The sequence below is a fragment of the Acomys russatus genome, chromosome 11 (assembly GCF_903995435.1).
Source record: "Acomys russatus chromosome 11, mAcoRus1.1, whole genome shotgun sequence".
In the NCBI taxonomy this organism is placed as follows: domain Eukaryota; kingdom Metazoa; phylum Chordata; class Mammalia; order Rodentia; family Muridae; genus Acomys; species Acomys russatus.
This window is the reverse complement of record NC_067147.1, coordinates 14,545,869-14,570,851: the sequence shown is the minus strand read 5'-3', so window position 1 is coordinate 14,570,851 and position 24,983 is coordinate 14,545,869. Positions and strand designations below refer to the sequence as shown.

Here is a 24,983-nt window from a genome sequence, read left to right as displayed (position 1 = left end):
CTAGACTTTGTCTGTTGAGGTCAACCATGTTCCATATGCATTCTAGGAAGGCTGGGGCCTTGAACGGAAGAAAGAAACTGGATACAAGATTATTAATCTCCTTGTAAGGGCTTGGAGCAACTCACACTATACAAAGCATAAGAGAACAACCCTCAGTCACCAGTGGTTGGCAGAGCTCCAAGCTACCAGGCTTGCAGTCTGGCCTTTTACAATGTAACTGAACCGGATGTGTTTTCCCCTGGGAAACAAGCCATGGTGGGATTCCAGCTGAAACTCTGGGTGATGAGCTAAGTACAAGGAGCCATCCTAATGGACTTGGGGGCTGGAGAGATGGCTCAGAGGTTAAGAGCACTGGCTGCTCTTCCAAAGGTCCTGAGTTCAATTCCTAACAACCACAGGGTGCTTCACAACAGTCTATAATGAGATCTGGTGCTCTCTACTAGGGTGCAGGCGTACGTGCAGGCAAAACATTGTATACATAATAAATAAATAAATCTGTTTTTAAAGTACACATAAGAAGATACAAAATACAGACAGGTAGCTAGAAAAATAGTATCCTCATTGGGAAGGAGCAGGCATTTGTATTGGCTTGAAATGACCAGCAGCAAAGAGAAATGCTTTCTCGTGTAATCAAGGGCAAAGGACATGCAGACTGCTACAAAGCCAGCATTGTCCCAGACTCAGCCTAACTAGGGCCACACACTGGCCTGCAAGGGTTGCAGCCATCCAGTGCAACACAGGAGAGCATGATAAACAAGCATTGGGGAACACAGAGACTCAACAGCTGCCCCGCCTCCAGGTGTTTGCAAAAGTGGGTTTTGCCACAGCTCCTAGGGGTTTTATTTTTTCTCTCTTTTTACCCCCTGTGTTTGTCACAGTAGAGGTGGGTGCTGACTCTAGAGAGTTGGCACATCTCGCAAGTCCTTATAGACAGACAAGACACCCAAGGATTGGGTTGACTCACCAGGCCTCTTTAACCACGTCATGCTGAGGTATAAAGCTTGTGCTTAAAATTTTACTCTGCAGTGTTAAGGGGCCAGAGGTGTAGCTCAGTTGGTAGAGTGCTTGCCTAGCACGCATGAGGTCTAGGGTTCGATCCTGAGCCCCAACTAAAATGATGAGCACACTGCACGGCTGTGATCACACCATGTGGGTTGTAGAGGCAGGAGAATTAGGATTTCAAGGCTTGGCTGTGTAGTGAATTAAAGCTTAGCCTGAGCTACAGGAGATCCTGTCTTAAAACAATAACTACAAACAAACAAACAAACAAACATACAAACCCCTTTTGTTGTATCTACACATAACTTACATCACTGAAATTTTAGATAATTTTAAGTTATTGTTTTTCAAGAAAAAAAAATTGGCTCTTAAGTTTGACCAGTTCTCCAAATATTTTTGCCTTCTATGTGTCCTCCCTTCCCCTCCCCTCCTCTCCCCTCCCCCATTCTCTCTATTATATCTACCCACTTCAGGCAAAGCAAGGGGACCTGTCTGAGAGGAAAGCAGCCCCAAGGTTCCCATGCAAATACACCCTCCTCAAAGGTGTTTCCCCAAGACCCAGATAATGAGGAGTGAAATAAGCTGAGTTGTTTTTTTTTTTCCACATCTTCTGCCTAATTCTGACTTAGGCATGATTCTCTCAGTCTTTGGTGGAGCTCTGCTCTGCATCCCCATGTGTGCACGCCTGTGGGGTGTAATTTTAAGACAGAGAAGAGGGAGCTCGTTCTGGGTGGGGAATGCTTCTTTTTATAGAAGAAGGGGCATCCATCGTTCTGTAAACGCTGAAGACAGAAAGGCAGCCCAGAGTTCTATGGTCCCGAAGACTAGATTGTTGCTTAAAACGCTGGAGAGTGTGAGCAGTTTCAGGTCTGTGCCATGTGGCTAAGGCGGCCACTGTTGACGTAAATAATTGATATTCAGAGTCCACAAACACACAACTGAAAGAACGTGGAGACAATGTGCCGCCGTCTCCGGAGGCACAACAGCAAATCTTAATGATTGTTTGTTGTTACCTAAAGGCCAGGGATTATCAGAAATGAATTCATTTGAGTGAATTCAAGGAAGTGAGGGTGGGGGGGGGCACATCCCCACCATGGGTAAGTGGTTAAGCCTTTTCAATGCCAACACAGCTGCTGGCCAGGCATTAGCTGCCCCCAGAGTGAAATGTGATGTAAACACCCATGCCCTGGTGGCAAGGACAACTCATTTGTGGAATTGCATAAAGCTTCTTCTTCTTCTTCTTCTTCTTCTTCTTCTTCTTCTTCTTCTTCTTCTTCTTCTTCTTCTTCTTTTTTTTTCGTCTTCTTCTTCTTCTTCTTCTTCTTCTTCTTCTTCTTCTTCTTCTTCTTCTTCTTCTTTTTTTCCCCCCCTTTCTGGGCTCCTTCTGGCTGGAAGGAAATGCCATGAGGTTTATGTCTAAGAGAGCAAAGTTACACAGGATATGGGTTAGCACCTACACACATACTTCGGTAGGGTAAAGTGTCCCATGCCAAGGTGTGCTACTAAGAAATTACACCATGCAACAGATCTAAGGCAAGAGACTTAGGGGGACTGGAGAGCGAAAGGCTTTCTCAGATTGGGGACATGCGAGAGAGAAAGACAGACAGGCAGAGCATGAACAAGACAGACAATGAGGGAAGGAGAGTGAATTAGACAGAGACAGAGAGGGAATGGGAGAGAGGGAAAACAAGAAATATGTGGACTGAGAGAGAGACCTGGGTGGTTGGGGAACCTCTGGTGTACCCCGGGGTATGAGTAATGGTGTAACCTGCCACTAGGTTCCTCAGGGCAGACCCGTGGAGACGCCTGATTGCTAACACACTTTCTTTGTGTTGAGGGGCCTTCTCAGAGTGAGGTTATTCAGTTCCAGGAAGAATGTACTCCTGTTATCTGAAGACCTAGAGCCCTCTGTCTCCAAGATACTGGCTGTCAAACCACCAGCATCACTTGCATTAAGTTAATTTGGCTCGTAATTGAAGTGAAATTGTGACACAATCCAGCAAGTTGCTACACAAACTGGCGATAAGCTGAAAACAGAAATGTTCATGACCTTGTGGATCCGAGTGGGGGCGGCAGTAGTTACTGTTTGGGCCATTTTATATGCAGTGACTCATTTGACTCTTCCAAGAACCTGTGATATTTATTCCTGTATCTTAAAGGTGAATAAACAAAGGCATAGGAAGCCTAAGAGTATCATAGGCACCCAATTGTAAATGTCAACATGGTAAGGAAGGCAGTTTATCTGCAGAGCCCCCTTTAATCTGTATACCTCAAGATGCTATTTTTCTACCCTTCACTAGCTGTCCCATACAGTTATATTTAAGTTGCAGATAAATTCTTAGTATCTGACAATGGAGAATGTTCCAAGTACCACATAGAGCAAAATTATCCTAAGAAGTCATCCATTACTTATTTGAAGTTCAGATATACCTACATTGGGGTCTCTTGTTTTCACTTAATGAATTATCCAACCCTGTGTGTGACACAGGAAACTATACACATTAAGGAAGCAGAGAGTGGAAAATGGTTAGGTCAAGCTTTGGCACCCTGATGGCTAATACCGATGTGCACATGAAAGGCTCCGGAATCACCTAAGACAGAACACTCGGATGGCTATGAGGGGGTTTCTGGATAAGGCAAAGTCAGGAGGAAGACCCTCGAGTGCGCCTGACACTATCCTATGGACTGTCATCCCAGAATGGATAAAACAGAAACAGAGCTGAGCGTCAGTATGCGGCTCTCTCTGCCTCCTCTCTGTGGCTGCAATGAGACCAGCAAACTCAGCCTCTGCTACCATGTGCTCCTCCCACCATGAACTGTAACTTCAAGCCATGAGCCAAAATGAATCTTCCCTTCCTCAAGTTGCTTTTGTCGGAGGACATTGACTGACACAGCGGGACACCTGCCTGCCGCAGAGCCAGGCAGAAGTGTGTAGATCTTTTCTCCTGACCTAGAAACCATCCAGAAGTACATCCACCTGGACATGAGGGTTGCCCAGCACTTTAAATAACATCCCTTGCTAGGCAGGACCTGTTTAAGGTTTAACAGGCTGTAGGGAAAACATGAGTGGCTTTGTTTTCCAAAGAGTGCAGAACCGTCCCTCCTCTAGTCTCACTGCTTCCCTCTCTTTTCTCCTCTGCTGCTTCTTTGTTTTTTTCTTCTCTCCTTATGGCACCTCTACTCATGGTCAGCCCACCAGCCAGCACAACCCTCTACCGGCACTGTGCATCACTGATAACCACTTCTGGAAAATCCCCAGAGGCAGTCCTGAACAGGAGGAAGGGGAATAAGGAAGTGTGGGAGATTTCCTTAGGATGCCCAGAGCGATCACCCAGGCTTTCTGAGCTGGATTTGCAGGCTCAGGCTGCACATGGGAGAAAGAGGTTTTAGCAGGGGAGAGCGGAAAGTGGTGGGGGAACTGTATGAAGGCAAGAGTCCTTGGCACACAGAGGGGACAGATGGAGCACACGTGCTCAGACTCCCGTTATCTGATTTGCCAGCTCCAAGAACACAAGCCCCAGGCCAAACAATGCCTAGGAATTCAGAGGAAAAGAGGCTTCCTGGAAGTGGAGGAAAAGAGGGAAGGGGGTTACCAAGAGCCCCGCCTCCCCTTGCTATGTGGCCCTACTCCATGAGGGCACTGAAATACTGACTTAGTCAAGCTCCACAACCTAACAATAAGAGTGAAATGAAATAAAATAAAATATCCAGGGTAATCACAGTGTGGTAAAGCATGCCTGTAATCTCTGAAATTCAGAGGCAGAGGCGGCAAGATCAGGCAGTCACACTCTCAGTCATTGCTGAGTTTGACGGAGTTTGAGACAGGCCTGTGCTACAGGAGATGGGGACTCAAGAAATAGTGTGCCCGTTAGGTTTTATTGTCAAGTGAACACAACTTAGAATTGCCCGGGTAGAAAGCTTCAGTTGAGGGATTGTCTGAATTGGGCTGGCCGGCAGGGAAGTCTGCTGGGGGTTGTGTTGACGGTTAATTAAGGTGGTGAGACTCAACGTGAGTGTATGCTGATATGCTAGCCCCTCAGTTGCCTTTTGTTAGGGCATTTTAGCATAGTAACAGCAGAGAAAGTAGAACACACACACACACACACACACACACACACACACACACACACACACACACACGGGCGGGAGAGTGTGTTGGGGGAGGGACTATCCAAAGTACAACAGTACAGCTCAGGAAGTAATTCAATTATTTTATGTGTGTGTGTGTGTGTGTGTGTGTGTGTGTGTGTGTATGTATATATGTATATATATGTATGTATGTATATATATACACATATAAAATAAAAGAGCCATGAATGCGATCAATGCGGATGAGAAATATGTGTCTGCCCTGAACATACACAGACATATTCTTGTCATTATGCCATAAGCACTATAATACACCATCTGTTTTCAAAGCACTTACACCGTACTGTGTTCAAGTGATCTAGAAATGACTTGGAATCTATGGAAAGATGTGTCAAAGTTACAGTCGGATACTCTATCCCTGTGATTCTCAACCTTCCTAATGCTGCGACCCTTCAATATTACAGTTCCTCATGCTGTAGTCACCACAACCCTAAGACTATTCTTGTTGCTGTTTTACAGCTGTGATTTTGCTACCGTTGTGAATTGTAATGCAAATATCTGACACGCAGGATACCGGATATGTGACCCCTGTGAAAGGGTCTTTTGGCATTCTCCAAAGGGGTCATGACCCATAGGTTGAGGACCACTGCTCTACCATTATATATGAGGGACTTTTGCAGATATTGGTATGTTCAGTGGCCCTGGGCCAATCCCCAGATACTGACACAGAAGGTCAGATGTGTGTATGTGTGTGTGTGTGTGTGTGTGTGTGTGTGTGTGTGTGTGTGTGCCTGTGCATGTGTGTGGCATGCGCATGCATAGAAATAAATGCATAATGCACATAATAAACTGAAGAAGAGAGGGAGGAGCAAGAGGAGGAGGAGGAAGCAGAAGCAGCAGCCTCCAGGGTGGTGATGGCACACACCTTTAATCCCAGCACTCGAGAGGCAGAAGCAGGCAGATCTCTAAGTTCAAGGTCAGCCTGGTCTACAGACTGAGTTTCAGAATAGTCAGGGCTACACAAAGAAAGCCTGTCTCAAAAACCAATGAAACAAAAAAGATTGAAGCATGTTACCATCTCCAGGGACTCATACAGCCAAAGACCTAAGAGGAGCCTTTGGCAAACCGGAAGGTAGCATGTATGAGGGCCATTCATTCCCCCAAGAAGGAAGGCAGTGCAGATGCCATGTGTCCCAATCTTCCTTGGAAGGCCTCAGAAAGCCAGAGATGGGTATAGTTGTCCTCTCCCAGCCATGACACTTTCCTCCTTAGGTCAGAGAGCAGCAGCCGGTAGAGATGGCAGTGTGCACATGAAGGTTAAAGTTCACCAAGAAGCAGGGCAAGGCTGGCCGAGAGAGCCCCACACTGTACTGACTGACCAAGGACACTTGTTCTAATAGTTATTTACTGCATTTGGGAATTTTTAAAAACTGCATTTTTATTGTAGCTGTAAAAGAAATGCTGAAAGGCTGTGGGGCTGAAAGTCCTTTATGTTCTATCCCTGCTATCTAGTAAAGTCTTTTCAAAATGATGAAAGAATTCTGTTCTATAACGTGCTACTTACCATGATAGCCGCTAGGCACTTGGGACTTGTGCACCTTAGAGATGTATCCAGTGGCTCGGCGAGTGTCTCAGTTGATAAAGTCCTTGTGTAGCATGTGTGAAGCACCAGGTTTGATCCCCAAAACCACATGCACTGGACTAAGCAGCACCTGTTTATACTCCTAACACTTGGGATGTACAGTTAGGAGACTCAGAAGTTTAAAGCCATCCTTAGCTAAAAGTGAGTTTGAAGCCAGCCTGGGCTATATAATATCATATCTCAAAAATACAAGGATGAAAATATGCATAGTTAATGCAACTGATAAACTGACTGTGTGTGTGCATGTGTGTGCATATGTGCATGCGTGTGCATGCACGCGTGTGTGTGTGTGTGTGTGTGTGTGTGTGTGTGTGTGTGTGTGTGTGTGTGTGTTACTGCGGGTTGAATGCATTCCGGCTAGGCAAAGGCTTTACCACTAAGCTACAGCCTTCATCTGAGAAACTGAATTTTTAAACATAAATTTAATTAAAATAAAAAATGTAGAGTCCTCCTGTGACTAGTAGCTTAGACAAAGCAATTGTAAGTGAGCATGATTTTTCTTTGACATCGAATAACATGGATATGAAAGATTAATTTTGTGACCATGTCGGTATAAGTTACTTTTCCGTTGCTGTGATAAAGTGCCATGATCAAAAGAAACTAAAGAAAAAGTGTATTTTAACTTACTGTCCAGAGAAGAAGTCTTTAATGCTGAGGGAGGCATGGCAGCAGGAGCAGGAGTAGGAAGCTGAGAGAGCATCTCGTCAAACCCTGACACAAAGCAGAGGGATTAAACCGGAAGTGAGGCAGTGCTGTCAGCTCCTGAAGCCTGCCCCGCCATGATGTGCTTTCTCCAGCAGGGCTCTACCTCCTAAAGGTTCCACAACCTCCCCAAACAGCGCCCCCAACGGGAAGCCAAGTGTTCAAACGCCAGAGCCTATGAGGGACACTTTTCATTTAAATCACCACAATGTTTATGTACTAAGTTCTGTGTAAATTACATAAGATAAATAGAGACGTGAGAACAATTTGTTGCTAACTCCATGAGCCAACAGTAAGGGAACTTTTTAGATTGGCTTGTTGTTATTAAAGACAACAACACTCCAAATCTACCTTTAATATTTGTACTTTTTAGAGCCCCTTGTTATGACAAAAAAAACAAAAACAAAAACAAAAACAAAAACAAAAACAAAAAAACCCTGTAAAACTTAAGGGTCTGGTGCTAAGCATACCTGGTTATGGTCTTGGCTTTACGGGATTTGTTTCAGTGCACAGCCTCCTGGGTGACAGTCCAGCGAGGACAGACGGGGCTCCTGGATATGAAAGTTGGACTCCTGTGGCTCATCCCTCTTTTCACCATGGTTGAGGGCACCAATGGCTTCCTGCAGGTGAGCTGGTGTACTGTTTCTCTCCTCTCCGCTCTCCCGGTACCTCCAGAATCTCTAACTCCACAGGCAACTGAGAAGCAGAGGTTGGTGAGCTGGTATCACAAGTCCCGACTTCTTGTCTCGGTAATACCAGCATTCACGGTGAGGTCTGCAATAAGTTATTTTATCAGTTGGAAGTGCAGGTGACTGGATTACAAATGAGGCCCTCCCATGAAAATGTAATCATCCTGGAGACTTTGTCTAATTCAACACGTTCTATGCTATGGCCTTCTAGGCACAGAAAAGCCCGGTGGGTGAGCACTAACAACCTGTGGGTCTTCTCTATCATTTTTACCCCCTGCCTTTTCTTTTGGCAATGTTGCTTGGTACAGGGACTCATGCAACCGAGGCTAGCCTCAAACTCACTCTGCAGCTGAGGCTGGCTTTGAACTGCTGATCTTCCTGCCTCTACCTCCTAAGTTTGAGGATTATAGATGTGTACCACTCTCCCACCCCTGTTTTATGCTTTTTTTTTTTTGTATTTTTTTTTGTTTGCTTGTTCGGTTTTGAGATGGGGTCTTACGTAGTTCTGGCTGGCATGGAACTCTTTGTGTAGATCAGGTTAGCCTCAAACTTGCAGCAATCTTCATGCCTCTGTCTCTCAAATGCAATGTACCCACCTTTCTTTTTTTTTTTTTCTATTTGTGTGTATTCATTGCAAATATTTGAATATGCATGCTCGCATGTGAGTGAGCACACATGTGTGAGACTGTGTATACACATAGAGGCCTAAGGTTGAAATCAGGAATCCTCCCCAGTTGTTTTTCCACTTTATCTGTTGAGGCAGAATCTTTTAGGTCAGGGATATGATGACTCTTGCTAGACAGCTTGCTTTGGGGACTTTGTCTCTACTTTCCAAGGCTGGAATTGGAGGCAGGCCACCTTGCCTACTCCACACTTACATAGGTTCTGTGGATGCAAACTCCAGTCAGTCCTTACCCTTGTATAGCAAGTGCAGTAACAACCAAACCATCACCTCAGCCACGGGCTACTCACTTTCCTTCACCTAGTACCATGGCTTGAATGTTTTCTACTCACCGATGAGTCCCAATGTGCATCTTCATCAGAAAGCTCCCCCCTGAACTCCCTGAACTCCTCACTCATGGACCCACCATCCATTTGGACACTTGTACCCCTCAACTTGATGGGTCACAAACTGAACCCCTGATTTTTTTTCTTACTAAACTTACTTTTCTTTTCCTGTGGCCCCAACCTCTTACCATATGGGTAAAAATAGTGCCCTGCTTGAGTCTTGTCATGTTGCACATTTAAGCCACCTTCAAAATGTATCTTTAAAATATATACAGAAGCCAGACACTTCTAACCTCCCCGCTGCCACCACCTCCATCTCCAGCTTCATTATCTGGTCCCCGTATCGCCTTGGTAACCTGAGCCAAGAAATGCTTTTCCTTGCTTCTGTGCTTTGTCATTCTTAACTTGGCTTCAGGATTAAGGCTCCTGTAAAGTAGTAGCAGTGAATTTTCTCTCTGTTCCTTCTGTTCAAACCCTGGCTATATCACGGTGACAGGGTGGGGGTAGGGGTTAATAACTAAAACCAGAGGGAGTCAACTTACTGGAGAAGAGCTCTTGGTCTGCAAGCATGAAGACCTGTGCTGGAATCCATAGCATGCACTTAAAAAAAAAATCTAGGCATAGCTGTAACCCAGTCCTGGAGGGTGGAGCAGGGCAGACACTAAGCCAGATGTTCTAGCCAACAGAGCAACCAGCTCTATTGCAGCGAGAAACCCTGAGTCCCATGAATAAACTAAAGAGAGATCAAGGAAGACACCCAACAGCTTCCCCTGGCCTTCTCATGTGCACATGGGTGCACACTAATAAACCCGTGTGCTTGCAACACACACACACACGCACACACACACACACACACACACCCCACAGCAACACTTGCCTCCCCACAGAAAGTTAAAATCTTTCTGTGGTCTGACAGCACTACATGACCTGCCTCTGTAGACTCTGGGCCCCACCTTCTCTTCTCCTTTCTCCCACTTCTTCATGGTCTGCAATCCCTGACTCCATCGTCACCATCGGGCACACCTATAGCACCGGGCCTGTGCACATGCTGTTCCTGCCTCCTACAAAGCTTTTCCTGCAGGCACCATCACCTGCTTCAGGCCCTGGCTCAAAACACCCTTCACAAAGCCTTTCTTGGCCACCTCCCACCATCTTTGGGTTGGATATTAAATCGGTGATTTCAGGCCATCTGGGAAACACAACAGGCCTTATGGTTTGCAGCTTTCAAAGCCTCACCCTAGTTAGCTTATTTCCTTTATTTTTTTTTAAAGATTTATTTATTATTTATACAGTAGTCTGCCTGCATACCAGAAGAGAGGGCCCAGATGGCATTATAGATGGCTGTGAGCCACCATGTGGTTGCTGGGAATTGAACTCAGGACCTTTGGAAGAACAGACAGTGCTCTTAACCTCTGAACTATCTCTCCAGCCCCTTATTTCCTTTTTTTTTTTTAAAGCAGAAAAATGATGGCAACAGAACAAAAGGAGAGTCCAGTATGGGTGAAAGACAGCATCAAGGTAAGACCCTAGATTCCCTGGTATGATGCGCATGGGTACCAAGAAAACAGGGCTCCTACCTCAACAATGGCCAGGTGATACCAGGCACATTGCAAAATTGTCTAAATTTGTAAAGTGAGAATAATACTAATTCTTAAGAGCAAGACAGTTTTGAGAATTAAATACACACACTTCTGTGGCCAAATGCCTTACCAAAGTGGTACAAGAGAGGACAGGCTCATTTGAGTTCATGACTTAAGAAGCCATGCACTCCACCATGGCAAGAAGGAATGGCGGCGGGAGCTCAAGGCAGCTGGTCACACTGGGTCCACATTCAGGAAGCTCCTGGATGAGCGTTGATGCTCAATTTGCTTTCTCTCCTTTTCTTTCTATTCCGCTCATGGAAGGGTACCATCCACATTCAGGGTGGGTTTTCTCTTCTCACTTAAACTCCTCTGGAACACTTTCAAATACACACCCAGAGTTGTGTCTCCTAGAGACTACAAGCATAGAGAAGCTGACAATGAAGATGAGCATCTTGCACCATCCCTGACAGGAGTCTGTTATTTGTTTTTAGTTTCTTTTTACTTTTGCACCTCTCTACTATGAATGGAATTAATGGGCAGAGCTCTCACCTTAAGAATGAGCCCTGGTGTGAATATTAATATTAATATGTTTGAAGCATGGAATGTATTTCCTTATGAAAGCATTGACTCACACAGATGATTGCTGGGCCCTCGGGCCAGTCTGTAAAAGCCGTTCTGACACGCGATGCATTTAAATACACTTACATGGCATGTGGCCACACACTAGCCATAGCGTAAAACATATCTCCACGCAAAACAACGGGGAAGTAAGACAAAAATTTCAACATGGAATGCCTCAAACAAGAGCTCCGCAATAATAACACTGTCAATAAAAATACAGCAAGTATTTATTTATTGCTCTGCCACTATGGCAGCCTGTATTAGTTCTATTATATGAACCCTCACACTCACCATATGACCGTTCATGGCTATCTTTATTTTAAAGATAGTGAACTGGGCCCAGAACTAGGGGCTGTAAGACAGGATTGAAATTGAGGCTATCTGGTTTCAGTACCGCTAACTCCTGAGACAGTGACCATGGCCACATCTAGCCTGTTCCCTATCTTTGGGGTACTCCTAAGGCCTATGGGAACTGTGGAGAGGGTTGGAACCCAGTCAATCTGGCTTCAGACTTAGCACATGCAAAGGCTCAAGGTAAGACTGGGCCTGGCATATGGAAGCTGAGGACACCAAGTACAGAAGGCTTGCCTTTGGAGGGACAGAAAAGAAAATGATTTATTTGTAGAAACAAGTAGCTGGAGGTAAGTGTGCACAGATGCAAACTAAGGTCGGGCCCTATTTTGCTTCTGTATTTTAAGTAAATCCCCAAACTCCCACTAATTAATGAAACAATGGGAAAAAAAATAAAACAACAACAACAAAAAACAACCAAAACCAAGTTCTTTGGAAAGGGTAACTTGGGGATGTTTAGGAAACTAAACTGGATGAAGGAGGAGAAGAGTGAATGTGTCCAGCCTGTGTCCCCGTGAGTCTGGGGTAGGACAGGGAACTACTGGCCTAACAGAAGAGGGAAGGAGAGGGCTGTATAAGTGAGACATGTGTGAGGCATGTCTGCTTGTCACTTGTTAGTGTTTCAGATGTGCAGAACACAGTGACATTATCAGGGACAGACCAGGAGCTCTGAGCAGGAGGTGATGACTTGCTAAGTGGCACCTTCTCATAACCTCTCTCCCTTCAGATCAGGAATATGAGCTGTTGCTTCAGATGACTTACAGAGATCTGGAGGAGAAGGGAGAATTGAAGAAGTTTCTGGAGCTCTTGAACTCTTCATCACCAGCTTTACCTGAGGCCAGCAAGATCATCAGAGTGAAGGCCACGACATGTAAGTTAGCTCTCCAGTGACCGGGAGTATAAACAGGGAAAGGGGCAGGCCAGTCGGTGAGAAACGATCATTCCACACAAGCTCGGTGGCACCAAGAACTAATGGTAGTTCTTTATGTGACATGTCCACTGCATGCTGGCAAGGGGGCTGTGTCTGTGGTCGTCCCTCAGGTACCAGCTGATGGGGGGGGGGCGAATTCTACTTCAAATGTATCCATTCTGAGTAACAAAGAAATGAAATCCTGGAGACCCTCACACAAGCAATGGATTCTTTGGCTGAGGCCAGACAGGCATTAATTCTAGTCCTATTTTATTGGCCAGAATATATTCTATGACTCAGGCCAGCCTCATGAAGCCAGGATCTGAAACCCCACTGTGTGTCTTGAAGATTGTAAGAACTATTTGGTAAAACAAACCATAGAAGTGGGTCCCAGGGAAGATGAACGACTTGGTTAAACTGTGCCGATAAAACTGTTCACATCCCCAGCAGCAGCAGGAGCAAGGAACTGAATAAAAATGCAAATCCTTCCGTCTTGTTCCAACTTGTTGGATCAGAAACTCTGGGGTGGAATGAAGGGGTTTGACAAGCAATCACTACACACTTCCATGTACATTTCTGAATCAGATCCTGCTTCATCTTTCTGTTAGGAGACAAGGAAATTTGGTGGGTGTGTCAGGTCCAACACAAAATAACCAACACACAAACTTGACTGGTAGACATTTTCATCCTGTGCCCCACCTCTAAATCATCCTACCTTTCTAAAATTTTAATACATTTAAATGTTTTATGTGCACGAGTGTTTTGCCTATGTGTATATGTGTGCATTCTGTGCATGCTTGGGACCTGAGAAAGCCAGAAGAAGGCTTTGGATTCGCCAGAATCGGATTTCTAGATGCCTGTGAGCCACCATGTGGGTGTTAGGAATCAATTCCAGGTCCCCTGCAGAACAGCATGTGCTCTTAACACTGAGCCATGTCTTCAGCCCTGCTATGCGGAGTGCTGATGGATAAGGACTCGAGTGAGACAATGGTCAGATACCCTTCCGACCCCTTCAGCATCTCTATGCTGTAATCTGGTCTTCTGCCTTTCTCTTCCATCACAGTGGATACCTATGGGATCCATAGCTGTATTTTGGATGCTAAGCCCAGCCATTTGGGTTTTACCTTTGCTAGGATTTTCACAGCAGCCTCGGAGTCTATGGAGTTTGACATTTCCGTATCTTAAAAGCATTGCCATCTTTCTATGACTGAGAAGAAGTCGGTTTAGAAAGCAGACCCCCGTGAGAGCATGTTCTATTTCTCTTTTATGTAGACTGCAAAAGTCTAAGGGGATCTCTGGAGTGTGCCTGTGAAGACAGCTACATGTGGTTTCCTCCCTCCTGCCTCAATCCCTGGAACTGCTACCTCCATACAACTGAAAGCCGCACAAGCTGCATGTGCCCTCTCAAAGGCCTCAGCCAGAGCATTAGTTTCTGTGAGAGAGGAAGTAAGTGCCCCTTGGCTGGAGTGCTCTCATCTCAGCATATACTACAGCAACTGTACTGTACTCGTTGCCTGGTTGGGGTGGCTGACGCTGAAGGTGGAGGTGCCCTGCTAGCTTTGTGCAGACCCACTGAAGGCTTCCTAAAGGCAGCAGACCCAAACCACAAGATGCTGTTTGGATGTCAGTTCAACTGCTAGGCGCACGCAGCTCAGCTCCATGATTGCCCGGTTCTGTTGTGTTCTAGATGCACCGAAATGCAAGCGGGCATCTTCGGAGTCAGAACATTTCCCTTCTCCCATTTTCTCTTCTTCACCAGCTTCACTTCTAGATGTGTGAATGCAGAAAGAACACTTGGTGATCATATTGAAAGGGATGCTCTAGATTGCAACACACACACACACATTATATATACATAGTGTGTGTATATATATATATACCTAAGAAGCCAGGGGAGCCACTGTTGACTTGAGCTTCTCTTTTATGAAGGATGAGATGAGTCTGCTGACGTGGACCTCAGACCTTAATGGACTTTGGGACAGTTTCTCCTAGCTGAGTGTAGTAGCTCAAGTCTGCAGTTCTAGCACTCAGGAGACAGAGGCAAGAGATTACTCTGAGTTTAGGCCAATATAACCGAATATATAGTGAGTTCCAGGACAGTCTAGGCTATAGTTTGAGATACTGTCTGCAGAGAAAGAAGGAGAAGGAAGAGGAGGAGGAAGAGGGTGAGGGGAGGAGGAGTTTCCCAAAGACTACTTTAAGCACATGGTAGCTCCGGGTTTTAGATCTGATGAAAGATTGAGAGAGGAGGCAGAAACAATCTAGGTTATCTGGGCATACCTGCTTCATCTTCCCAGGACCCCAGTAATCCACATGATGGCAGCCATACATCTATTTAGAACCATGCTTGTGTCCAGTTCCAGGGTAAACCCCCAGGGAGGCCGCACACCATTTGTCTTGCTATGTATGAATTATCAGGCTAGTGGGGGTGGGCGTGGGGAGACTAGCTGGTAATATAAGAAAGAAAAGAAGGAAATTTCTTTAACAAATGCTCGTGAAAGCCCACAGTTTGAAAGAAGGCCTATTTCTGAGCCATCTACAAGAAACAGAAAAAAGACTCAGCCAAGCACTGTGTCCATGAAGGTCGCCCCACAGTGTTGTGGAGGCGCGTGTAGCCAGATGGAGAAAGTGGGGTTGTTCAACAGAGGGAGAAAGAATTTTCCATCTGGGGACCAGAGAAGGGCACCCAGAGCAGCTAGTGATGATTGGGTCCCGAGGGAAGAATGATGTGGAGCTGTCCACAGAGAGAGCAACTCTGTGCGGACAAACACTCGCCCTGAGCTAGCAAGCGCAGGCCTTGCGGGCGGTTAGCAAACAGTGCTTTAGTGTTGTGTTGTGGCTGGGGATGGCTCAGTCAATGGTGTGCTTGGTGTGCAAGAGTGGAGACCTGAGTGTAGGTCTTTAGCTGGGCACAGGGGCACATGCTTGCAATCTCAAACCTGGGAAGCAGAGACTCAGGACCTCCAGGCTTTCTGCCCAGCTAATCTACTTGGGTTGATGAACTCCAGATTCAGTGAGAGACCCTGCCTCAAAACAAACAAACAACAACAACAACAAACAAACAAAAAACCAAACATAGGGTGGAGAATAGCTGAGAAAAATACCAGGCATCCCATTTCCATGTACACGCACACTCGCACGCGCACACACACACACTCACAGACTCACACTGTGTGCACATATGTGCACATGCAGGCATATGTGAACACTCACACATGCGCACATACATGCACACACATACACACACAAACACACATGCACACACACTCACACACATATACACTCTACGTGCTCCCATGCACACATGCAGGCATGCTCCAGCAAACACACACTCATGCAGATGCACACACACACATACATACACGCACACACATACACATACACTTTCTCTTTCTCTCACACATGAATAGTGTTGATCACTAGCATGTTCTCACAACTGTTAGTAACTCACCACTGAAAACTCTGGTCAGCTCCTTTGTATTATTTTAGATGAATATGTTTTTATGAGAATAAATGGGAATACCTCCCATGGGTTAGGAAGTATACTTTCATAATTTTAGGCTGCTGATAAGATCAAGTTAGAAATTTATTTGATCTCAAGACTCCTTTATTCCCGTATTTCCCATAGAGATTTTAGGCACTTTTGAAATTAAAGAAGAGTTTCCCAAAGACCTTTGGAATTCATCGTCTGTTGTATACGCCAACTACAAGGCGGCAATTGAAAACCAAGTACGTGCTATTTATGATGTAAGGGTTTTTTTTTTTCTTTCCTAACCACAAGGTCGGGTGCCTTTTAATTCAGAGCATACATTTAATGCCTATGTTACATGTGTGCCTATATTTGTATGTAGGTACTGTACACACATGTAGGGGACAGAGAAAATCAGATTTAAATGTTATGGTTTCTCCCCCCCCTCCCCCCTCCCACCCAGGCTTTTTTTCCCTTTTAGACAGGGGCTTTCTTTAGCCTGGGGCTCAGCAATTCACCTGGGCTGGCTAGTAAGTCAGCAGGATCTGCTTTCTCTGCCTGTCCAGTGCTGAGATTATAAACATTCACCATCACATCTGCATTGTTTAAAATGTAGGTTCTGGGGCTCTAACCCAGGTCTTCATGCAAGAAAAGTGCTTTTTGCTGACTGAACAGTCACTCTAGGTAGCCTCTTAATAACATATTTTTAAAAGATTTATTAAATTCTTACAAAGCCACTATTTGCTCTGGCCACAGTTGACATTTCCTTGAGCATTTTCCTAAGATTTTTTTCAGTTAACCTCTCAATTGTCTTGGGTTCGGTTTTGCTTATTTATTTGAATACTATACTAAGGCTTGTTGGCTATTTTATGGCTTTCAATTACAACGTAATAAAGGACCACAACCTAAGCTCAACTGTCAGCCTTTTAATTTGTTCCACACATAGCATCTCTTAGAAGCTGAAGAGAGTTACTGACTAAAACTTGATTTCAAAGCAAAGTCATGTAAGAACAGACCAGTCAGCGTGCCTATGTAAAGGACCAGCGCATAGATCTGGGTACATGTATTATAATTTTTTGGTACCCTATTCCCCTTATTCTAAGATGCTGATTACCCCACCATCATCACTCCCTCTCTCTGTGTGCACATGTGAAGGCCAGAGGTAGTTGTCAAGTACTTTCCAATTAAAAGGTAGCTACACATTACTATTGTTATTATTTTGAGACAAGGTCTCCTGCTGGACTCACCAACTGGAAAGACTGGTTGACTGACAAGCGACAGGATCTTCCTGTCTCAACTTCCCAGCGCTATGGTTATTGGTGTATGTGGCTATATACCTCACTTCCGTGAGTGCTAGGAATCTGACCTCAAGTCCTCATGACAGTGGCAGTCACTTTACTGACAGAGCCATCTCACTAGCCTCTGATCGTTCACGCTTTCTTGCATCCTCAAAAGTAAATTGTGCGTTTGTGTTCTCAATTGTTGCTTTAACTGTATTTGTTACACATGACTTCTTCTTGTGGTCCCTTCTTTCATTGCTCGTCTGTTATTGGTTTATTTATTGTCTGCATCTGTATTTTGCTCCAATGTCTTTTCGCTGTGTGAGGACAAGGACTGAGTCATTGCCTTTTGTTTTCTCTCTAAGCTTAAAGAAGCGTACAGAGGAATCCATGGCTTTGAGTCAGTTCAGGTCATCCAATTTCGGTAAGTCACATCTGATCTTAGAAGGGCTGCTCTAGAATCCTACACCGATCCTGAGTATGCCCAGTGACATTGCTGCTGGTCTTGACAGAACTGTAAAGTCAATGCTAGGGAGATAGCTTGGTCAGTAAGTGTATACCTTGCTGTCCTGAGGTCTGAAGTCTGACCCCAGAACCCACGTAATAATGCCTGGCATGGTAGTACACACACGTAATCTCAGTGCTGGGAAGGTAGAGACAGGGTATCCATGGGGTTTCCTGGGCAGCAAGACTAATGAGATCCAGGGCAGTGAGAGATCCTGTCTCAAGAGAAGTAGATGCCATTCCTAACAACAACCTGAGGTGGTTCTCTGGTCTTCACATGCCAGTACTCACATGAATGTACATGTGAGCACACATATATACTCTTGAACAGAAGAATACATACACACATACATAATAAAGAATTGTAAACACATGGCTATAAGGGAGGACCTGGAAAGCAAGGGGGAAATCATGGCGCCCAGGTCCAGGGAAGGATGAGGGGTGGCACGAGGGATATGGGTGCAGAGGGGTGAACATTTACTACCACAGCAGACATGACGTCATTTGATTTGGAGTCAGAATGGGAACCTGGTATAAAATATCCTTCTGGGCCAGTATCAAGTATAGACTGTGGCTCAAAACTCAGAAGTCACTGTCTACAGCAAATAAAGAGATATTTAGTAAATTAGCCCTTTGCTTATGATTCAATTCAAAGTTATTTGGAGTTGAGCATGTGTGCATTGATGGCCAACTGCTTGTAGTCTACTCACTGGGGGAAGTAGCTTAAAGGTCAAAGAAACTTGACTCATTATTTTTTTTCCATGGTTAACTTCAACTAGTCATGGGAAAATTTCAACAACACTTCCTATAAATATGTTCTGATTCCATAAAGTCATTTAGAAAGTCTCACGGGAATAGTTTTCTTAAAATGCAGCACAGAGGCCGGACATGGTAGTGCACGCCTTTAATCCCAGCACTGGGGAGCAGAGGCAGGTGAATCACTATGAGTTCAAGGCCAGCCTGGTCTACAAAGTCCAGGACAGCCAAGGCTACATAGAGAAACCCTGTCTCAAAAAACATAAATAAATAAATAAATAAATAAATAAATAAATAAATAAATAAATAAATAAAATGCAGAGAACATTGCTTTCCCCCATTAAAAAAATGTTGAATCTGTACAATGGATCCTTTTCTTTTTTTGCCATTGCTGTCAGTGTACTATTGGATGAATCTGAGATGCACTTCCAATAATGTTTACATCCAAAAACAGAAACAGCAACAACAACAACAAAAACCCACACAACCAGGTGTGAGGGTGCATGCTTGTGATCCTGGAGCTTGTGATGTGGAGGCTGGGGGAATCTCCACTATTTCATGACTGACTTAGAGTACAAAGTGAATTCAAGGTTGGCCGGGATTACACAGGGAGATCTTGTCTCAAAACAAAACAAACAGTAGCTAGGAGAAACAGCTGGCAAGCGGCACAGGATGGGCCTTATCATGACAAAAGCATCAAGAGTTTGTACTTCAGAAGGTCTTGTCAGCTACTAACTTCCTAACCTGGCTTCTCTTTGTCACACCTGTATTCTCAGCACTTAGGAAACTGAGACGAGGAGGACTGCTGGAAGTTCCAAGCCAGCCTGGGTTTCCTAATGACTTGCAGGCCAGCCTGGCCTATAGAGAGAGAGCCTCATCTCAAAACACAAAACAAAAGAATGAGGGTAACACAATGCTGATCTCATAAAATAACCACAGGGCTCATCTCATCAACACATGTGCGCTCACATTTGCTGGCTTTAGACACCATCTGTGGCCTACCTGAGATTTCCAACATTGTCACCTTGGCTTGGCCTCTTCCCTAAATCCTGATCACTAAGTCAGCAACTTGACATCTCAATTGCTCTTCCCGTGAGCTTGTCAAACACATGTCTGCCGCCCTGGCTCCCTCAGCCCACCCACTCCCGGCCAGCAACCTTCCTTCTCCACCTCCTCACCTGCTCTTAGTTAGATTCTGAGGCATAGTAAACACGTCGTGCTGTACACAGAGACCCTCAGTGCATGGTTCCACCAGATCTGACCAATTGCACACAGCCTGTCCCACCCAGACAGGACACTTCTGGTACCTCCTGCTCTTCCAGTTCCTTTCCAGCCAGTCCCTATGGCTCCCTCCACACCCTCCACAAGAAGCAACCACTGGGTCTGATTTCTACTTCCCTAAGCTGGTTTAATCTGCTCAAGAATGTTTGTTTTGTTTTGTTTTATTATCTGGGTTCCATTCACTTAGCATGAAGTACTTGCAGTTCATTCCTGCTTTTCTCAGTAGCGGATCCCCCCTTTTATTGCCCAGTGGTATTCCACGGTGTACATACACTAATACTATTCCCGTTCTGTGTGGTTATTCTTAAGCAGTTTCTTTCTTAGACAGCCCAAGTCTGCTTTCCTAGCAAGTACATCATATGTAATAAAGGTTTCCACATTAATGGTTATCCAACTAATTCAAGCCAAACCACCTCTTCCTTAGCTCATCTTTCTGTTTTCTCTTTGGCCTCTTTTAGCTTGTTTCCCTGCATTACTTCCTACCTTCCTCTCTTCCCTATTAGACTAGTCAACCTGCTTTTTAAGTTTGTCAAACTCACTGCCTGTCCCAGAGCTTTTATAGACACTTGCCTGCCACCCAGTGTGCTGCTCATCGCTGGCCCTTCTCTTCTCATCTAGTTGGCTAGTTTCACAACTTTTAAATGGGAAAATGTCTGCACAGGATTTGACTGTACACAAGACCATAGTGCATTTTCTTAACCACTGACTGGTGTGGGATCCAGCCCATTGTTGGTGGCGCTATCCCTGGGCAGGTGTTCCTGGGTGCTATAAGGAAGCAGGCGGAGCAAGCCATGGGGAACAAGCCAGTAAGTCTTATTCGCCCATGGCTTCTGTGTCAGTTCCTGCCTCGAGGTTCCCTCCCCATTTGAGCTCCTTCCCTGGTAGGCTGAGTTCCCTCAATAATAAACTGTTACCTAGAAGGATAAACAAAAGAAAATCCTTTTCTTCCCAAGACATCATCATACGGGTCTATTTCAGAAAACAGGGATGTTTTTAACAGAGAAACCTTCTCCAGGCAGCCATATTTAGTGTGAGGCATTTACTTCCACCTTCTATGCCTGTCACTCTCTACCTGTCTCTCATGACATTTAGCATTTAGAGAAGTGTGTGGACATGTGTATGTATGTGTGTGCATATGGGCATGCATATGCATGCAAATGAATATGAACATATGCATTCATGAGGACAAATATATGTGTGCATGCATGTATGCATATATTTATGTGTGCGAGTGTGCCTCTCTCTCTCTCTCTCTCTCTCTCTCTCTCTCTCTCTGTCTCTTTCTCTCTCTGTGTGTGTGTATGTGTGTGTGTTGCTTATTTCTCAACTCCATGAAGGTACACAGCAGATCTGCTTGTTTCCTATGGACTCCGTGCCGTGCATTTACAGATATGCCCTGAGAAACTAAATGAAAAGACAGTGAATCTTTATTGTCTTCCCACGCCCTCACTGCAGAGAAGGAAGCATCATTGTTGGCTATGAAGTGACTGGCTCCAGTAGCACAGCTGAGCTCCTGTCTGCCATTAAACAGGAGGCTGCAAAGGCACAGGAGGCCCTGGGAAGTCAGTTTTCAATCAAAGAAGGCTCTTTCAGAGTGTTCCAGAAAGGTAATGCTGGGTCCCCATATTTGCTTCAGTCTCTCATTAGTCATGCATGGTGTCCTCAGAAAGGAATTTGCAGATGCCCATTTCTAAGAGGATTCTTCTAAAACCTACTTTTGGTAGAAACTGGCAGCTTTCCCCTCACTGCCCGTTAATCTCAACTCCAGTTGACTCTGAGATAGTTACTAATTGGAGACCTGAGCCTCTGAGATAAACATCTGGGAACACTGACCTCACTACAGGCTGTGAAGGAGATGACTCAGCAGTTTACACTGGGGAAGCCTTGGAGCTGACAGTGGTTTTAAATCACTGCCTGAAGAACCAAGTGGGAAATGTGCACACCCACCTCTCTCTACAGTTTCTAAATTATCATCTTAGTTCATCTCCCCGTGGTGAGGTCAAACACCTGGATGAAAGCGACTTAAGGGAGAAAGGGTCTATTTTCTTCAAGCTTTCTGGTTACAGTCCATCTTAGTGGGCAAGTCAAGGCGGCAGGAAGTAGAAACAGTCACATTCACAGACAAAGTCCAGGGTCCAGTCCATGAAATGGTGACACCCACATTCAGGGTGCATCTTCCTACATTGGTTAACCAACCCAGATAAGAACATCTACCACAGACCAGCCCACAGAGTGTCCTAATCTAGACATATACTCATTCAGACTCCCCTCCCAGGAAAATTTTCTCTCCTCTTTCTCTTCCTTTCTTCCTTCTTTCTCTTCTATTTTTTGAGAGTTTCTCTCTGTAACCCAGACTGCCTTCGAATCCTCAAGCCACCACCTCCAGCCTTCTGAGTCCTGGATTTTTCACCCTCAAGACTAATATCTTAGATTAAAAAAAAAATTAGACACGTAATAATCATGCATATTCATGGGATTATAATGTACTATTTTAAGTGTTGCTGATATTACACAATTATGCAATTCATATGCCTATCAACTCAAACATTTATGATTTCTTTGCAATGTAAATAGTCAACACCCTCTTCCCAGCTATTCTGAAATGTGCAGTACCCTCAGGCTTGAAAAGGATGATACTCGTTACCTGTGGCAATATAGATGAGTCTATAGGACATTGTGTTAAATGAAATTAAGCTGGAAAGAGAAAGAACAACACTGTACGGACTCACTCGTGTATGGCATCCAAAAGAATCTACTGATCTCAGAGAAGCTGAGAAAGGCATGCAATCCAGAGTGGTTGTAGAGCGCAGGCAAAGGGATGGACAGTGGAGGGGTTGGGTCTGTAACAAATATCAAACGCAGGTCAGGAGGTCTGCAGTTGGCAATAAATGCTGTGCACTCACTTTACTATTTAAATTCATCTTTCGGCATCTCCCATCACAATTTCTGCCCGTGTCTGCCAACAGCATTCACTCAGCAAACACTCACACACTATCTGATATGTCCAGACACTTAGAACAGAAAAAATGAGGAAGTCAAAATTCCAGGGGAATGTATCACTAAGAGTCACTGGTGACTGCAGTAGAAGCAGCTTTGAAACAAGAGCCTGCCAGGAAGGACCACGCCCCAGTGACAATCACCCACCTTCCAGCCACACCATCATTCTTTGTTCTATAGCATATTAAAAATTATCAAGTATTAACTCCACACCAATGTGTGTGTGATAGGCATGTGTATGGGTGTATGCATGTTTGCATGTGTATGGACACAAGTGTGTGTGGGTGCACATGTGTGCACGTGGAGGGATAAGGCTGATGTCAAGTGTCTTCCTCAGTTGCTTTCCTCTCTTATAATATCAAGGCAGGGTCTCTTAGGAACCTGGAGTTCATCATTTCCAGTGAATTTTGCTAGCCAGCTTGATCTGAGAATTTCTTGTTTCTGTCTTCTGAATGCTGGCAGGGTTTCAGGTGGGCTGCTGTGTCCACTTGGCTCTCATGGGTTCTGAGGATCTGAACTCTCAATCTCATGCTTGCATGGCAGGTGTTTAATCCACTGAGCCATATCTTTTCTTTTTAATATTTTCTTCAGCGATTACACCTTGCCTTGTTTTCACTTAATACTGACCAGTTGATAGTCCATTCCAAACAAAGTTTCTAGTGTTGGTCAGATACATAGAAGGAGAAACTATTCTGAGCGAGAGCCATCAGGAAGAAGAAAGAGAAATGAGGACACACTTGGGCATCATCAATGAACCTATAGCTCCAAATTTTGCCTGGGTTTTAAACCTGGAAATATAACTTAAACGTTGCAGTTTTTGGTAGAGTGCTGGAATGTTCTGAAGTCATCCCCCCCCCCATATGTGTTGTTTTCCAGCTCAGTGTAACAGCATCTCCTTTGGATTCGGGTCTGAGAACGATGAATACACTCTACCCTGCAGCTGTGGCTTCACTGGGCACATCACGGTCAGGTGCCAGTCCTCTGAGTGGCAAATCTCCAAAGAGTCCTGCGTGCTCTCCCAGCTAGAAGAGCTGAAGAAGGTGACACATTGTTTTTAGGGCCTTGGCAGTTTGAATTTCACAGTGGGCATCTCCTGGAGATTGTGGCTAGGTAGAGGATCAAATACGACCATTTTACATCTTTGGACAGAGTGCAAAAGGATAAGGGCTCTGTTGAGCCTTGGTTAACCAGGGCTTATAAGCATGACTGAGAGATTCAGAAAATGTCCAAGTTGATAGTTTTGCCTTAGTAGGGCAAAGTCACTCAATGCTAATAGATATGGCAGATGCTCAAGCGCCAACTAACCTAGATGTGGAAATCCAGGGGTCCTTGGAGTCGAAGATGAAAGAGAAGCATGATCTAGGGCAGTACACTTAATATAAGTGAGAATGTATAGGTACCTTCCACTGAGTAATGCAGTACTGGACAGGGTGATTTATGCCATAGACCTCAAAAGCTATCTGGTCTACCAATCATATATGCGTGCGTGGGCACCGCGCGCACACACACACACACACACACACACACACATACACACACATTCAGGAAACAGACCAAGCAGCTAGTGGTCCATCTGGTAACAGTAATGCTGATCTGGAAACAGAGTCACTTGATTTCCTTGTCCAATGTTATGCATTCTACTCTAGCTTTGTATAAAAAAGAAGGAAGAAAAAAAGGAAGGAAGGAAGGAAGGAAGGAGAAAGATGGCATGAAAGGAAACTAAAAGAAAGGAGAGATAAATGGTCCAGAACAGGAGAATTCAAATAAAGGGGAAAGTCTTCCAGACTGGCTTCAGACAGCACTCTTATAGCAGACATCCATATTGAGAAGAGCTTCCATCCCTGGCAGAGGGCTTCCTCTCGCCACAGAGAACACCAAAGAGGGCTCTCAAAGCACCTGGGAACAGTTCCTTTGTCCTTTCTGCTGTCTGTGGCCTCATCTGTGAACTAGGAGCAGGTCACCACTGGAGTCTAGTCTTGCTGTCCCTTCTTTACCTTGGTTCTGAGCATGGCAATAGTGGGAACTAGTTCATCCCAGGATGTGAGAGCATCGGGGACCAGTGCAGTCTACTACAAAGAGCATGGAGGTTGAGTGGGATCTGG

At 44.9% G+C, this 24,983-nt stretch overlaps 1 protein-coding gene across 1 annotated transcript in view; it reads left to right on the top strand.

Annotated features, from left to right (window-relative positions):
* The first annotated feature begins 7,274 nt into the window (after positions 1-7,274).
* Positions 7,275-24,983, top strand: part of Adgrf1 (adhesion G protein-coupled receptor F1) — a 33,377-nt gene continuing 15,668 nt past the window's right edge. The window contains exons 1-11 of the mRNA XM_051152672.1: positions 7,275-7,280; positions 7,939-8,058; positions 8,125-8,199; positions 9,405-9,480; positions 10,591-10,647; positions 12,412-12,555; positions 13,867-14,040; positions 16,223-16,323; positions 17,709-17,767; positions 21,340-21,491; positions 23,758-23,921. Coding sequence (XP_051008629.1) covers positions 7,275-7,280; positions 7,939-8,058; positions 8,125-8,199; positions 9,405-9,480; positions 10,591-10,647; positions 12,412-12,555; positions 13,867-14,040; positions 16,223-16,323; positions 17,709-17,767; positions 21,340-21,491; positions 23,758-23,921 — 1,128 coding nt within the window. The remainder of the gene's footprint in view (positions 7,281-7,938; positions 8,059-8,124; positions 8,200-9,404; positions 9,481-10,590; positions 10,648-12,411; positions 12,556-13,866; positions 14,041-16,222; positions 16,324-17,708; positions 17,768-21,339; positions 21,492-23,757; positions 23,922-24,983) is intronic.